The sequence below is a fragment of the Ambystoma mexicanum genome, chromosome 7q (genome assembly GCF_040938575.1).
Source record: "Ambystoma mexicanum isolate Mex_15411 chromosome 7q, UKY_AmexF1_1, whole genome shotgun sequence".
NCBI classification, from domain to species: Eukaryota; Metazoa; Chordata; class Amphibia; order Caudata; family Ambystomatidae; genus Ambystoma; species Ambystoma mexicanum.
Window position 1 is genome coordinate 498,849,963 of NC_090941.1, and position 17,161 is coordinate 498,867,123.

General features: G+C 50.0%; 1 protein-coding gene across 5 annotated transcripts in view; it reads right to left on the bottom strand.

Annotated features, from left to right (window-relative positions):
• FNDC3A (fibronectin type III domain containing 3A) overlaps positions 1–17,161 on the bottom strand; it is a 3,436,199-nt gene that overhangs the window by 2,101,074 nt on the left and 1,317,964 nt on the right. For all 5 annotated transcript variants that reach the window (XM_069639023.1, XM_069639022.1, XM_069639027.1 and 2 more), the window contains one exon: positions 6,295–6,354. In XM_069639023.1, coding sequence (XP_069495124.1) covers positions 6,295–6,354 — 60 coding nt within the window. The remainder of the gene's footprint in view (positions 1–6,294; positions 6,355–17,161) is intronic.

A 17,161-nucleotide genomic window follows, 5' to 3' on the forward strand; every position in this document is an offset into this window, starting at 1 on the left:
TACCAATCTGTCTAAGAGTGGGAAAAAAAAGAGTCTCACTCTTAGCAGGAGAAAAAATAAACCCTTCAAATACAGCAAAGCTGCCGGGGGACTCTATAGGTAAGGGATATTAGCTTTAGAAGAGAATTCTCCCTAACACCGGTGCATCCACGAGTTGTGCTCGCGGGTGCCGCACTGCCCGCCAGGTCGGACCTGGCGGGCAGAGCGAGACCCGCAAGCACAACTCGTAGTATGGCAGTACGGTGATAAATGTGCTGGTAAGCTTACTGGCCCCGTTGTCACCATACCACCAGGGTCATAATGAGGCCCAGTGCCTGAGGCTCCGGCTGTAGTTCGTCCACATTTCTCACAGCCAGCCAACAGTGGATTTGCAGGTCATGTGATGATCAGCAATTCGAGGCTGATTCCAGTCCGCTGTAAGGAGTGAATCAGGGCATCAAAGTGTGCGGTCACTAACCTGTCATCTGGCGATTAGGGTGACCAGTCAACCTGCTGGTTTCCAGGTACCAGTGCCCTCAGGGCAACAACAGTCAGGCATTGACATATGTATAGATTGGGCAGACGTAAGAGTCAGTAGGCAGCCCAAATGGGGCCCGGTCAAATGAACACCAGACAGGCAAGTGCCGTCAAGTCACAACCACCATAACGCCACCCGGTCCAGAGGCACATGCCATCTCACCGGAGCCGGTATAGGCCAAGGTGTCCGTGTTTTGCAGGACAGGTGACCTTGCCTCCGGTTTAGCCCCACCACGGCTGGGTCGGTTTGTGTACCATTGAAAAATGTGCTGCAAATCAAGGGTTTTTGATTATACTGCCCCAATACAATGCTGCATCAGCCAACATGCTGCAGCGCACCCTCAAGGGGAGGGACCCAGGAGATCAAGGGGGCCGACATGCAGGCTCACGCCTCCCAGCTGCGCCACTGAGGATGGGGCAGGTAGGGGGATTGAGGTCCAGCTACAATTCTGAAGAGGGTACCTGAATGTCCAGCGGCCCTGCAGTGTTGGTGGCGCAGCGGGGTAGTTCCTGTTGGTTTCTGGGCCATATGTGAGACCGGCCCCGGGACGGTGATGAAGCTGCTCCTCTTTGCACCGCAATTACAGAGAGAGCCCTTATGGCAGAGTCCAGGCACCGGGGCACAGGGCGCAACGGTGCCGGTGCGGTGTCCCAGCAAAATCACAAACGGGCCAGAGGGGGTAGATGCGCACCCCCCAGTGGTTCGCACCCTCCAATGTTTCTGGTCAACTCGGATAGGAGTGGAAGTGGGGCTGGTCCAGGAATCGCAGTCCAGGTGGCTGCAGAAACCCAAAGGTACGCCAATGCAGGCAGCAGTCCGGGGCGGGCAATTCGCTGTCAATTCAGTCCCACAGAGCTTCAGGAGAGCAAGCTCCGGGCTCAGGGTCAGCAGCCTCCGCAGGGACCGGCAGATGGAGGTATGTTGTCACATGGAGAGACCCCGTGGCTGCGGGCGATATTTGACGGTGCCTCGCGGCGCCAGCCCCTCAGCCTCAGCCCCAGCATTCCGGGCCTCAGGCAGGCAATATGTGTCGGGCGACTATCGGTCGGCCCTGTGCAGGCCGCGTGGGGTGGCGATAGCAGTCAGCTGCGAGCGTACAAACAGGTCCACCAGTCGGCTGTAAGAGTGCAGAGTCCTTTTGGATACGTTATCAGTCGTTCCCGTGTTGATGTGTGCCTGGCAAGGATGCATTTAGTGCCGTGTTGGAATCACGAGCTGCGGAGCCGCAGGATCAAGCGCCCATCTTGTTTGCGCTGAACAGCGCCCCTATCTTATTTCTTTTTAACCAATCTTTATTTTTGATTTTACATTTTACAATCCAACAAAATCAGTAAATCAAACTAACTTTATATAATCAAATTACACAAAGGCAAAATAAAGTTTCACAACAAAATACATCCTCCAACAATGACCCCCAGACAACCAAGGCTTCAGGTCTGTGCGTCAGAGAAAAAAGGACCAGTATGTGGCCTTATATCAGCTATAGGCCTATTTTCCCCGGGGTTGACTCTTTCCATCACGTCTAAGGTGCTGATTACATTATAAATATGGTAGTAGCCCTTTAGAGAAGGGGAAAAACTGCGAAGGACTTGAGGCTTGCGGTACATCTGCTCCCTGTCCTTAACATATGCAATAAAAGGCGCCCATGTTTCTAAATATTTGGCATAAGTGTCGGCCAATGTTGTAGAGATTTTCTCCATGGACAATGTGTCCCATATCTTTACCCACCAACATGCTATAGTAGGCCACTCTGGCATTCTCCAGGATAGAGCACTCGTCAGACGGGCAGCGTTTAACAGCTGAGTGATCAAGGCTCTTCTATGTCCTGACAATGGATATTTCCCTTCCTCATCGGGACTGCCCAAGACTAACACCAGAGGGTCCCATGGGACTGGTATGCTGCTGATGTCTTTAATCCTAGCCAAGATTTACTTCCAATAGGTCTGAATTACCAGGCACTGCCACAACGTATAGCCCATGTTACCCACCTCCACACACCCTCTCCCGCAAGTGTGCGATATCTCAGGGAATATCTTGAGTAACTTATGAGGAGTGAGTTACCATCTATAGCACACCGTGTATGAGTTCTCCCATATGTATATGCATCTGGAATTTTTCTGCATCAGCCTCCATATTCGACCCCATGTCTCAATCGGAATCAGGACCCCCAGTTCCATCTCCCATTTTGTCATGCAAGGGTAGATCGCGGAGACATCCTCAGAGTCTAAAGTTTTATAGCATTGTCTAAAAGTTTATAGAATTGGGAGATTCTTTCACAGTCTGTTCCTTCAGCTGTTAATAGTTCCAGAACTTTGGCATTTCTAGATGCTGCAGTTCTCACCAATCCACTTGTTATCTAGTGTCTTAACTGTATGTATCTAAAGCACTCCTTCTCAGATACGGATAGTCATCTATTAGAATAACTAAATAAGATATTATTTTTTGGTGTTAACTTTGTTCAACTCCTACAGCAACTGTGCAAAGTTGGCTGAGAAATCTATGCCATAAATGAACAACCACTAAATAATGTATACCACGGCATCACATTGGAATAGCCTACTTTGACGCTAAGTGGCAGCGAAAATAGCTCAGTGGCTATGCTCTTGTCTTGGAAACAAGATTACACTGAGCAGCATGGGTTCCCTACCCAGTCCTGGTCCTGCGTTTAGAGGCTGGAGCCCAGCATTAAGAAAGCAGTTTTAAAAAGAAAATGTAAGTTGACCTCTGGCGACCAGGGATGCCCAACCACAAGGTGAAGAGCTATCTGGAGGTACATAAGGGCGGATTACAGAGACCCTCCCCCGCACCCAATTTATCTTGTGTCACGGCCTCTCCATATATCTCCGAAAATCAACAACTCTTCAATAGGGAAATCATGCCCTTGGGTGGATTCCCAGAAATCCTGCTCAGCGTGTCTTTCCCATATCTGGTTTATCAACCACCTGTCATGGCCACTGGTCAAGGGCCATTATGTCCCACAGGGTCCCAATGGACCCAGTCCTGGCGCCTTTGGCGCCAGGTTCATCTGAAAGTGTGCTCTGCACACAGTGTGCCGAAGGCACGTGCATCCAAGCCGGGCGCAGCCATCCAAAAGCATTGGGAGCACGTGCAGAAGTCTGAGGGAGTGGTAAGGTGGGGCCGAGGGTGGGGCTGAAGGGGAGTGGCTGGGGCCAGGCTATCTAAGACAGCCCCACCCTCGTGCTGGCGCTTCGCATTAGTCTGCTGGTGCAGCGTAACGCTTACCGCCGTCTACAGATCCTTACCTGTAATTCCATCCTGCAACCGCGCGCATCTTACCTTAGCCCAGCCACACCATCGCCGAAGCTCTGCAAACCAGATTCCAACTCCTGAAGCTACCTCGCACATCTTACCTGAGACCGGCCACACCATCGCTCTAAGCACTGCTTACACGATTTCAACTCTACAGCTACCGCACGCATCTTACCTGTCTCTGCTGATCCAAATCTTGCAGCGGCTTGCATTCTTACCTGTTCCGGACGCCCAACATCACTGGAGGCATCCTCGGACTCAGCATCCTCACGGATTTCGCCATCCAGCGCCGTCAGGTCGAACCTGCAAGGGAGATAGAAAACACAAGGTTAGCAACCGCATACACTTTTAACGCTTAGTCGCGCAACCTACAAACCTTGTGCATCATCCGGAAACCCAACTCACCTTTCTAGTGGGGTATTCTAAATCCCTGTTGGCTCCATTTTGAACTATCTTCCTTCACCTCTGCGGGCCATCTTCATACCTGAAGGGGAAAGAAAGAACATTACAACATTACAGACAATAATCATTGGGAAAAACCAACACAAAAGGATACGAACAATAATCATTGCTACAAAAACTTACCTCCGAGGTTGGATTGGTCTGGGCCACCACGCACAAGGACCAGTGATACAACTTGGTCTACTTACGGTGCCCCTCCTGAGAGAAAGCAGGACGGAGAGCTCATCCTTACAAAACCACAGGTGAGGTCATATGGGAAAACGCATGCTCATCTCATTCTGGCACGAAGGCTTCGAAGGGGATCGCAGTTCCACCGCAGCATTCTCATTGCCCCTTACCTTCTCTCAAGGGTATAACCAGCAACTCGAGCAGTCCACACCACCGCAGTTGAGAGAGGAGCTCGAGCCAGGGGCGTCCAATCAAGGGAGGGCTCCAAGTGCCCCAACGACCCCGCAGAGACTAGGTGAGCGTAACACCACCCTACCTGATCTCAAGACTGAATGACCGAAATCACAGACCGTTAAACTTATTTTCACTTGAAAGAAATACCTTTAGAAAGGTGATCATGAAGTGATCTGGCCCTAAGGGAATCGGAACCTGTATGTCATGCTCAGGTACATCCAACTGTGATTTTCCATCCATTCCTTAACCCCTGTTGAGGGACAATCAAAGAATCTATGAAGTTGCTGATGGGGAGACATTTGTAGCCACTCAGGGAGACACTGCTCCTTCCTTCACGAACATGTGCCAGAGGGACAGTGTGTGTCTCGCTGGTTCCCTGGGTGGTCACGCACAACAAGATACTTAAAAGCTATAACTCCACGCAGACAAACCACATGACTAACACCGGCCGTTTCATTTCCAAATGACAGATTGGTGTTTTAAGACCTCACCATCCCCAGCAGCAATGCTAACTGTGACTGGTACCGAGGAGGAAAATACAGTTCAGGGAAAGCTGGGGAGCATAATACAAAGCAAAAGAATAAAGGGCAAGGAAACAAGGGAATAGCCGAGCATGACCAGAATAGCCAAGTCATAACTAATCAGGAGAGTTATTGACTAACCCAGATGAACAGCACTATAAAAGAAAAGGGGGTACTGCAGGGAGTGGAACACACTAGTCTGCAGCTAGGAGAAGCAGGGGTGTTGCTAGGTCTGGAAAAGATATGGGGCTAAGCTAATGTCAGGACTGGCGGGACTCAGTGCTAGCTAGCATTTTGGTTGTAGCACCTGAGCTTCTATCTGGGGCTACAACCAAAAGACCTGGGGCTATAGCCCCCTCTGCCTCCCCTATCAGCGACTCTGAGAAGAGAAGGAATCCATGGGGAAGGGTCATAACCAGTGAGAGAGCACAGTGAGAGCACAGAGCGAAAACTGAAAGCCTGCTGATGGCTGTGGCTCAGGCACTGGCAGAGACCAGACTCAAAGAAAGAGAGAAAGCTGAAAGCCTCAGGGCAGTATCACAGACACCGGGGAAGACCAGAACATAGAGAGCTCTGAAAGGAGCCTAACACTTTGACCTAAGAGATTGATTTGTGGTTAGTAAGTTCCAATATCAAAGCCTGAAAAATCCCATAACTATGGAAGAGGAAATACTTGCTGGTAGGAGCGTACTGAAGGTACCGGCAATTGCACAGCAGGACGGGCCATAGCTAGAGGGTGAGAATATATGACCTTCTCATAGTACCCAAGGTAAAGTGGGAGAAGCATTTGCCAGTAGGAGAAGTCAAGAAGCTAGTTTGGTGCTAGATCTCTGAGAGTGCCTACTGAATTGGAGAACTTGGGGACAATCCATATTGACACAGTTATGAACTTGAGACACCTTGCGTGGGTTTCCCCATCCAAGCACCTTTACCACGTTATCCATCATTCGCTATAGTGTGATTCTCTTAGTACCTAAGGAAGGTATATCCTCCCAACCAGACACTATTAATAAAGAGTGTTGAAATTCAGTAAGGGTGCATTTGTGTTGTGTTGATACAGCATTACAATGTGCCCAACTACCCAGATAATCAATTCAATAGTTACTTAAGATGCAGACTTACTTTGCATGGTACTCAGTTGCTGGCTTGAGATCATCAACTGTAACACAGTTTTTTTCTCCTCTGAAAAAAAAGATTCATAGGATTGGGTTAAATTGACAGTACAACACACACACAGTGCTACAAAAGCATTAGGTATTTACATTTAAATGTATCTCTCCAACTTTGGTATCATTCATAGATTCACATACTTTGAATACTTCATTATCATGAAGCTGGGAATCCACAGCATAAATACATGTCATAACAGTAATAATAAACCTTAACATGTATACTACCTCCCTATGTTGAACCTTTTTCCTCTGGAGAAATTAGGGGAAAAGGCTTCGGCATCACCCACAGGAGCCATCTTCAGAGTCATATGTAGTAGTCGCGATACACAATTATGGACCGCCTTACAGTGGATAACAGGTAAATCAATGAAAGATACCAACGCTGGAGAACTATAGTTTCAGGCAAGCACAGAGATTGACATACTTTGAATGTACACACAGCAGTATTTGTTATTAGACATACACTATATCTCTAAACAAACAGTGCACACTACAATACATACACGTTACCTTAAAAATCACAAACCTTCCAACATTCTTAAATCCATATGTACTATAACATGAACAATATTTATGCAACTGTTCAGTAAAATATTGTCCATGAGAAATTCAGAATTTTTAAATTGCATAATTTCAAATCTGCTTTCGATACTTCAACCTGACTACAAGAAGGGTATACCACATCAGTGAAAGATGCGCTCATTAAGATTCTCAAACTCCTTTCGATTGTCCTGTGAGAAAACCGGACCTCCTTTTAAATGTGTTTCACAGCAATCTAACAACAAATGTCCTAAAGATTCCCTGTTAGTGCTGCATATTCTAAGTTGTTGCTTACCATGCCAGATGTTTCCCCAAGAACCCTGTACCTGAAAAGAATCTATCTGATTACGCTAAAGGAGCATATACTTCCTCAGTGCGTATTTACCTGAAACCATCTGATAATAAATGTACAACTCCAAAGACTGTGATCTTGGTAGCATGAAGCTTCCCCACTCGCCAGGCTTAAGAACTGGCAATGATGTGATAATGCAGTCTTCCAGGATATCCATTCGATATCCCCTTTGTGCACTGGTTTCAACTGTGCCATCATCACTGTCATGAGTATGTTATTAATTTCCAAGGATGAAGTTGGCTTTAAAGATAGAGGAAACTTAATCATTCGAATACAAATTAAAACTTTCAGGAATGGTTGTGTAAACTGCTCTGAAAAGGAGGAGGCGGCAGACTCCATAGTAGCATAGTAGTTGATGGCCAACAGATTAACTCTGAGTAAGATATGAGGAAGACCACATTTCGTCAGCAAAGGAGGTGGGGCAAGGACCTGGAAAGTATACAGAGAATAAGGATGAAGACTGTATTTGCTGCACCTGTGAGAAACCTGAAGGTGTCTCCCTGGCTAAACCCCGGGGACCAGGGGACCGGTCATCCAGGTGGCCAGGACACAGCCATCGCTATTGGATCCAAATCCTGGGGGTGGACCTGCGAGGCAGGATCACATGGATGGGGGTCACCAACGGGTGAGACGCGGTATCCCCCTTCTCTGCACACCTTTTTCCCCATCCTCTTCTTTAGGACATTATAAAACACTGCCCCCCCCTTTTCTCACATGAACACTTTCGCACAACACGATAGACAACGGACTAACATCAGAGCCGTTTACCTGACGTGTCCCAATACCAGGGTCAGGCAATTGACCAAATTCACACACACACACACACACACACACACACACACACACACACCTGATGGCTCTTTCCTTTCGCTGCAGGAATAAAAGGTGGAGCAAAAGAGCACAGGACAAGCACGGCAGATAGCACAATGGCACAGCTAACCAGGCAAGGCAGTTCAAGAGAAGGAGAAAGGCGGGGGGAATCGAGAGGGTGGTGAGGAGAGAAGTGACCTTTCCCTTTTTGTCCCAGGCCCGTGGAACCTTAGTGGAAGAGGACATAAGACTGCGAACAATAGCACAAGTGTCTTGCAGCAGATGTCAATGGTACATGAGGCAAGCTTACGCCGATAAGCAGGAGCGAGGGAAGCCAAACGGTTCATCACAGCCGGTGAGTCGAAGGGGGAACCAATAAGAACCGGGCTGTGTTGTATGAAAGTAGCAAAGTGGCAGTTTGAAGGAAGCTCAAAGAATTGTGAGACTGTGTAAGGGAAGACCAGCTGCAGAGGGAACCGGCACCAAGTGGGTGCTAACTTGAGAGACTCTGGTCAACCTAATCTTGATTGAAACTACAGAAACCAGAAGGCCGTAGGAGAGCCACCAAAAGAGGTCAAAATGTTCATACAGTAGGTTTAGCAACATCCCTGTACAATCGAAAGACTTTGATCTACAAACTGTGAAAAGCAAGGGAAGCGAATCCCATAAGTATTGAACTGTTTATAAGAAAAGTGGGAAAGTAAAGAGTGGTTGGCGCCCAGAAGAGGGGGACCCAGGGGTGAGTCGCTATCACTTTAATTGAGAGCCAGAAGTGAACACCAAAAGTAACGAGTGAGACAGCAAGAGTGAACCCGAAGAAGGGATGCCAGTAAGGAGGGACAAAGTCTAAAGTCACAAGAAACAGTGTTTTGGCAACCGTGAACCCGACCAAGGGATGTCCAATAGGAACTGTTTTGAAAAGACATTGAGAAGTCAAGGGAAGTGAATCCCACATCGAAAGAAAGCAAGGGAAGTGGATGCTGTATCGAGAGAAAGCAAGGGGATTGAATCCCGCACTGTGTGAAACAAAGGGGAGTGAATCGCAATTGTCATTTAGGGTCCAAGCCCAGCAAAGGGAGATCCAGGAATTCAAAGCATCTGAGAGGTCTGCGTCCAGAAGAGGGAGACTTGGGGCTGAAACTGTCACCCAGAAGCATTTGCAGAAGCAGTTGAGGAGTGAAGCCATCACCCAAAGTTGTGTCTGAAGGGTCAGCACCCAGAAGAGGGGGACCCAGGGGTGAAATCCTCACCCAAAGTAGCGTTTGAGGGGTCAGGGCCCAGAAGAGGGGGACCCAGGGGTGGCGCAGAACTGTAGGCTCGTGCTGGGGAAAGCTTGAGTGTGTGCTGTGCTCAAAGATTCCGCATATCTCTTGCTCAAAACATGGGGAAGAAAACCCCGGACTACTGCATCCTGACATATTTGAGAACACTTCTTTCTTTCTTCTGAAAACTATCACACTCCCTTTTGTATTAGCTTAAAGGTTTGGCAATAGGTTTCTTAGTATAGGCCCTTTTAATTTGACACAACGCCACTAGGACTGCCTTATTTTTCATTTGATGTTTGATGCTTGCTCCCATCTTAGATTTAGGTTTAGAGTAGGCGTTTTTCCACCCTGCATTCATTGTTCAATAAACACCCTTGAACTGGGATCACTTGTGTCTGTTTTACTTGTTGCCAGCATGAGTTCCTCACACACCATACACAGAAATGTTTGCCCATTATTACATGTGCACCGTGAAGCATTCATCGGAGATGTCTAGCTGTCCATAATGAGGCCTTTGGTTTTAACGACCCGGGTTTGTGGTGCATGACCTGTCCATCAACAGACACAGATACATCTTGAGGGTAATCAGACTATGTGGACACTGGCAGGAGGTCCAGGTACCCCATTTGCATTGCCCTGACTGGGAATATGAGGAGCATGCCAAAGGGTGTCCTTCTCGGTCTCTGGATATCAGGTCAATGGGCAGAAAGCTGTAGAGGAACTTACAAGCACAGAGGATAGAGAAGATCTCCCCTAAAGAAGTGAAGGTTTTCTGAATTTCAGGTAAAGGCGTCAATGGCTTTGAAGGTTTCGAGCCAGATGCCCATGGAGTTTTAGACGTTGATGGCACTGGTGGCTTCAATGGCATTGATGGCACTGCTGGTGTCGACGACTTTGACATTGACTTGTCCATGACGGACTTCGATGACTCGAAGGATTCTAGATGATTTTTCATCGTGACGAGGCCTCGACGACTCTCGACGTGAATCTGGCCTTCGTCCCGGGCTCTAGAGCGCTCAGGATTTGGCTTGAGCTCTTTCCTTACCGGCTTCAGAAGGAATGGTTGGAGCATGGCCTACTTGCTTCGAAGGTTTCTGGCTCTCAGCATTTCCTGCCTGAATGATTCCCATTGAGCCGGAACAGAGGCCTTAGTGGGGCAAGATATAGTCCTCTCTGGGGAAGTGTCGGACGAGGACGAAGAAGTAGGCGATTTGTGATGCCTTTTCTTCGACTTCCTCGACGACGACGAGGAGTGGTGGGAGCCACTCCATAACCTGGACCTTTTAGCCTTCTTCCATCAAGGAGTAGTCTCTCACTTTGTCAGAAGAATGTTTTTTAAACAGGGTAGTCAAAGGGGATTTTTTGGGGGAGTGTACCTACCACCAATTTCCTTTTACACTCCTTCAGAGCTTTTCCATTCATCAACTGACACTTTTGACAGGCCGATATCTTGTGCTCAACACCGAGACACCACAAGCATACTTGATGTGGGTCCGTCAGCGACATCTTGGCATCGCAGTGTTGGCACTTTTTAAACCTGGTCTTCGGGATTGTCGGAGCCGAAGAAATGTTTGATAATTTGCAAAGAAATATCTGAAGCATGCTGTAGTTCAAAAAACAAAATCTTACTCAGAAAAACAGAACTAAGGCCAACAGGTGCTGCGCGTGTTATATATACCATCGATATCATCCTCGAGACATAGGCCCTCGGGGGACATTGCGTCGATCGCATCAACGCACAGCGCCTCTGCAGAAAATGTTTTCCGAAGCAGCTGACGCTGGATATTGGAGATATCAAAAGATGAGATACGTGGAAGGACCCAATCCATTCGAAAATGCTCTTTGCTTTAAAGGGGAAAAATTCCTCTAGATTCTGGGAACTTACCAACAAGATTACTAAAAATCATCTTCAGAAACAGTAACATAACATTATGCCCAAGTCAACATGGGTAGCTCACTATAGTGAAGTGTTTGCTAATAGTAGAAACTGTGAGATTACTCATTTCCTAGGAAGTAACTTTCGTCGATTTGACAAAGTATTTTCCATCCAAAATATAAATGAGGAGATCTTAAAAATGAATCCCTCCAAAGGCCACGTCCAGATAATATGGTTCCTATAATAATACATTCAATATCTCAAATGAGTCTCGCAAATATTTGTTTGAAAAAGTGTTGTCTACATTAAGGACTGTCAGATACAGTGAGGAGAAAAGAGGTGGTGGTGGCAAATGGATTTTTCCTACATAGAAATACAAATAGATTGAAAGCATTTTTATGTATAAATGTGCACACTTGTACTAACCCTTATGCACTTTTTGATAACTATGTTAATTTAACAATTGATGGAACAGACGTTTTTAACGTTTTGAAGAGAGGTGTGATGAGCAAAGGTAATATATATTTTGTATATAAGCAGATAAAATACATTTCATAAATAAAACAGATTGGTTATTGAGAACAATTATGGTTTATATGGTGTGGGCCTACATCACAATAGTTCAACTGAGTTGCTAAACCCAAAGTATAGATGAGGTTGGGGTTCTCTACTTCTTTTGTGATTACACATTCCTATAATACTAAAACATGATCCTGAGACCACCAGAGGGCGCGGACTGTGATGGCTGCGTGAAGATGTGCTCCGCCGTCAACGTCTGGTGGCTGACATTGGATCTCCTTCCCCCTGATTGTGCAGCCCATATACGGCATGCAGCATCAACGGGACCCCAGAGGTGGGATCGTGCAGCCCAATCTGTGAGAGGGGGGACGCTGTGTGAGTAGCGACGGTGGTGAGGTCGGGCCCACGCGTCCTGAGGACCCAGCAACCACCAGGAGAGTCACAGGCAGTTGGTGGGCAAATCCCAGCTGCGGGGATAGCGCAGACAGAAGAGCATCGGGCTCTGGCGTTATCCTGCGTTGTGGGAGAGTGCAAAACAGTCCGGCGGAGACAAGGCAGGGAGGGGAGTACACGGCTCTGAAGTCGACCAGCGCTGTGGGACAGTGCACGATAATATGGAGGAGCCTGTCAGCTTTCCGGAGAGCCGGGACGGAGGAGCAGAGAGTGAGGGAGTGGAGCTCGTGCCACGGAAGCCACTGAGGATGCCCCACGCACCCAAGAGCGGACAATGAGACTGAAGGTGAGGCGGCCCGAGTTTGGTTGACTGGGGGACACTGTGGGGGGGCCAAGGCAGAGGGACCCGAGGAACGCTGAAGCCCCCACCAGACACAAGGCACAAGCAGCATGAAAGCAAGCAGGAGACTGAGCAACCTGGTGAGCTCAGAAACCCATGGAGAGGAGCAGGCCTCAGTGGGTGGTGCCAAGGGAGTCCAACAGCCCATATTGAAGGAGATCGCAGAGAGGAGGCTTCAGTGGCCTGCTGCTGGGCAGAAGAGTGTGGGTTGGAAGCCCCTGAGGCCACAGGTGTGCACCAGAGGTGGTCTGTGATGCAGGGTGCAGGTTGCTGGGGCAGTGGAGTTGAGGACACCAAGGAGGGGCGCGGCTTCCAAAAGAGCCTAAGAAATACCTGAGCCCTGCGGTAGGACAAGGAGGCGGTGAGGTGGCCGGGAGGAGAGCGAGCAGTGCCAAGAAGGATGAAAGGCGTCCAAGAATTCATCGAGAGCCAAGTGGAAACCAGTGGAGTCTGTGCAGGAGCTGCACGGGTCCCATGACAGTTGCGCAGCAGCCGAACCCAGAGCGGAGAGGGCCACGCTTCCCCTGAGGGCCCCAAGGAAAAGGGTGCAGTCAGGAGTACCGGAGCTCCGACAACCCACTTGTGAACAGTCCCCAGAGAAGCTGGAGAATGACGTCCTCCAGGGTGTAGGTTCCCTACAGCACTTCAGAAGGGAACATAGGATGGAGACAGAGGGGGGCAGGAGGCAGAAGGAGGGAGGCAGAAGGAGAGAAACAGAGAAGGAGGGAAGCCAGCCACGCTTCACAAGGAAGGACCTGAAAGACATTTTCCAAGAAATTAAAGCTATCAGGAGCGATATCCAGGTCTCCATTTGTGATCTTAAGGGATGGGTGGAAGAGTTAGAGGACAAGATGGAAGGGATGGAGAACACTCACCTTCAAATAGACCTCCTGGAGATGAAACAGGAGGCTAGGCTGACGGACCTGGAGACTCGTGAAGAGGACATCCTTCTAAAGCTTGACGATTTCAAAAGGTAGAGAGCGCCGGAACAACCTGCACATACTGGGCCTGAGTGAGCAGAAAGGCGAGACAGCGGCAGACCTGGGAAGGAAGGTGGAAGGGCTGATGAATGCTCATTTTCTCTTCAAGGGAGGCAAGACGGTCCAGCTGGAGAGGGCCCACAGAGGCAGAGGAGGAGGGGTGGATGCCCAAGATCGATAGTGGTCCGCTTCCTCAGATACAGGGACGAGAGAGGGCAAAGCGCATAGGAACTCTGAAGTACGAGGGGGACTCGATTAGGGTGTTCCAAGACCTTTCAGGACTTACATTGACACGCAGGAGAGATTGTCGACCCCTCATGCAAAGGCTGACGGAAAAGGGGCTCCAATAACGCTGGTCTTTCCCATTCGCTCTGTGTTTCGAGATAGCTGATACGGATTACCGGATCATGAACGGCCAGGAGGCACATCAGGTACTACAGTCCCTGAGAGAGGTGGCATCGGACCCAGATACAAATGTGGTAGCAGGCAAGACAAGCACGAACTCGGAGCGAAGGAAGGAACTCATGGCTAAGAAAAGGATGCCAGGCGGGAGGAAGTACAAGAAGCTGAATACCCCACCTTTGGGGAAGTGACTGGAAAAATGTAGGGATCTGCTTAGATGAGTGGGACCCTTACACTCAAATGTTGGTGTAAAGCGGGGGAGGAGAAAAGTGATTTTTTTCGTCAGACAGCGTGGCAGAGTCAACCTTGGTGGCCCATCATATGGTGGGTGTCTCTAATTCAAACGGGAGGAGGCGAGGGGGGGTGGGACAGGAAGGCAGGAGGGGGGTGGGGCAGGGTAGTTGGGGGGACGTGGCTGGGGCATTTAGGCAGGTTTTATGTCAATGCAGCGGAAGAGCCAGGAGCTAGTTGGAGGACCGGCAAGGATGCACAGGGATGATGATGATGATGGGCGGGTGGACGTGCTCAGGGTGGCAAAGTTAAATGTGAAGGGGATGAACTCGCCCACAAAGCGCTCACTAGTGGCAAGGCAATTCCGAAACCAAGGGTTGGACATCATGTTCCTCCAGGAAACAAGGTTAGTGGCGGGGGAAGAGAAGCGGTTTCTGGGAGGTCAGTTAGGGCAAGTATTCTGGGCTTCTGCTACGACCAAAAAGGGAGGTGTGGGCATACTGCTTAACAGAAGGCTCCTCCTGGGAGATATGAAGCTGTGGAGGAAGTTGGATGGTAGGGCTTTGCTCGTCTCGGGCACTCTGGAGGGGGTGCACATCACATTGGCTACCATTTACTGCCCGAATCAGGGACAGCTCCCATTCTTCCAGGACACACTGTTGGAAATACTGCAGCAGGGTAGGGGCTTATTTCTCTTCAGGGATGATTTCAACATGTGGGTGGATCCTGCATTGGATAGATGCGGTGGGGATGGGGGGCTCGCAACCGAGGAATGGCTTCTGCGGCCTCTTGGCAAGGTAAGGTATGGTGGATGTCTGGAGGGAGCTGCACCCCGGGACCAGGGGCTATACCTTTTTCTCCCCTGTGCATGGTACGAGAAAGAGGATTGATTATTGGAGTATTCAGAGGCTGCCCATGTATAGGGTATCTAGCTGTGACATTACCCCCATAGACAGATCACAACATGGTTACTATGGGTATCTCTGTGGTGGGTCTACAAACGAGAGACTCCCTATGGAAGTGCAATGACATGCTGTTGAAGGATGTGGTTTTTGCTGAGTAGATGAGGAAAGCGGTGGGGGGTATTTTCCTATTTAATGACACGGGGAGATTGACCCCTGTACGGTCTGGAAGGCAGAGAAGGTGACATGTAGGGGGCTATTGATTAGAGAGGGGGCAAGGAAGAAGAGGGCCAGGGCACTGTTAGTGGCGAGACTGAGGGGGGAGATCTGGGAGCTTGAGGCTGAAAGATTGGGCGGGGAAGGAACTGCCCAGGAGAGGAGTGCGCAGGCCAGGTTGAAGAGACAGGTGCTGAGGGAAACTGGAAGTGGGCAAGGTGGTGTCAGGGCTGCAGTCCCTCCGGCAACGCTATTATGAAAAAGGGGACAAAGCAGATGCCATGGTGGCGTCTAGGCTACGGGGCCAACGGGCAGATCAGTGGGTGGAGGAGATTGAGGACGCCTCAGGGAGGCTCCACTCAACCATGATGGGGGTGCTGGATGAGTTTGTTCAGTTTGATGAGAAGCTATATGAGAAGGGCACGGTGGTGGACAATGGCCAGGTAGAGCAGTACCTACAGGAAATCAACCTACCGAGTATGAAAAGGGGAGAGTTAGCGGGGACCATTATGGGGAAGGAGGTGCTGTAGGCGATCCATGGGATGAAGATAGGGAAAGCACCTGGGGACAATGGATACACAGTGGCCTTCTTTAAGACCTTTGCTAGTGATCTGGTCCCACACATGGTAAAACTCTTCAACCACATACTGACCACAGGGAGGGCCAGGAGGGGCCGGGAGGGCCCCCCACACTCTTTCGGGCGTGCCCTGATATCGGTTATTCCAAAGGAAGGGAAAGACCATAAATACAGTAAGTCCCATCAACCCATATCGCTGATAAACGCAGATGCAAAGGTGTTTACAAGGGTACTGGCCTCATGATTGGAGAGAGTTGATTCCAAAATGGCCACGCTGGAGTAGGCAGCCCGTCCCCGAGCTCCCTCACCGAAGCCTTTGCTACAGGCTCAATAAATAGTGGAGAAGCCCTCCCCAGGTACCATCACCCAGAGCTCACGGCAAGAATACGTGGAGAGACGGGGGAAAAGCAGCTCTAGCCTCCAGCCCTTGAGAAACCCGGCGTACCATAGCTGCGGAACACTGTGGCCCTCACGACCGCTCGGGGGCTCCACTGGCGGGACAACACCAATGGGGGATATTTCCCCGTCCTATGTAGGCCGGTGTGGCTGCATCCCGCTCCCCTCGGCAGGCACACTCAAGGAACATAGCGAGCAGGACGGGTGGCGGACCGCCGAACCCCGTTGGGCTTTCATCCGCAGAGGCGCTGCGTGAGGAGGACTTCGCACGGGGGAGAAGCGGCGCTGACGGCCAGTAGCAGGCCCATTAACGTTAAACCCACCACAGGGGACAACCAGCAACACTCTGGGGCGATCTCACGAACTCCTCGGTTGGAGTACTCTCTACCTGCTGTCCCCCTCTTACAGACAACCAGAGCTGGTCGGGGCAGACCCACGCTCCTCGGAAGACCCAGAATAAGTGGGCCGAATAAATGCAGCGCGCCCTCCGACGCACAAAGCGTCAATAAAATAAAGTGGACTCCCTGGGCGGGTGGGAAGTGTGGGGCCCTCCGCAAATTCTTTGGACCTCTGTCACCCCCGAGACTGGACCCCGCGGGCACTGGACTTCCCTTGCCCCACCTTGGCCACATCATTGAATAGCCCAGGAGCTGCGACGCAATCGGAGGCCGGCCCGGGCACCGGGAGGCAGCATGGGGTGGATCCGATGGAGGGGGGCACACCTGACCTATGAAAGAAACAAATCCGCACTCAGAAGCAGCTGGACACCCTGGCGATGGGAGCCCCGCTCGTCACTGCACTTGCCAGACACTCTTGCCGTGTGCCTGCACCTCCTCTGGTGGACAGGAGCGGGGGCCCGCAGCCCGGTAACCTTTTCCCTCATCCCCCGCTCCTAATTGGCATTAGCAGGCATTCCGGACTTCACAACTAAGAGCCTCGCACCAAAGGGATCCCTTCC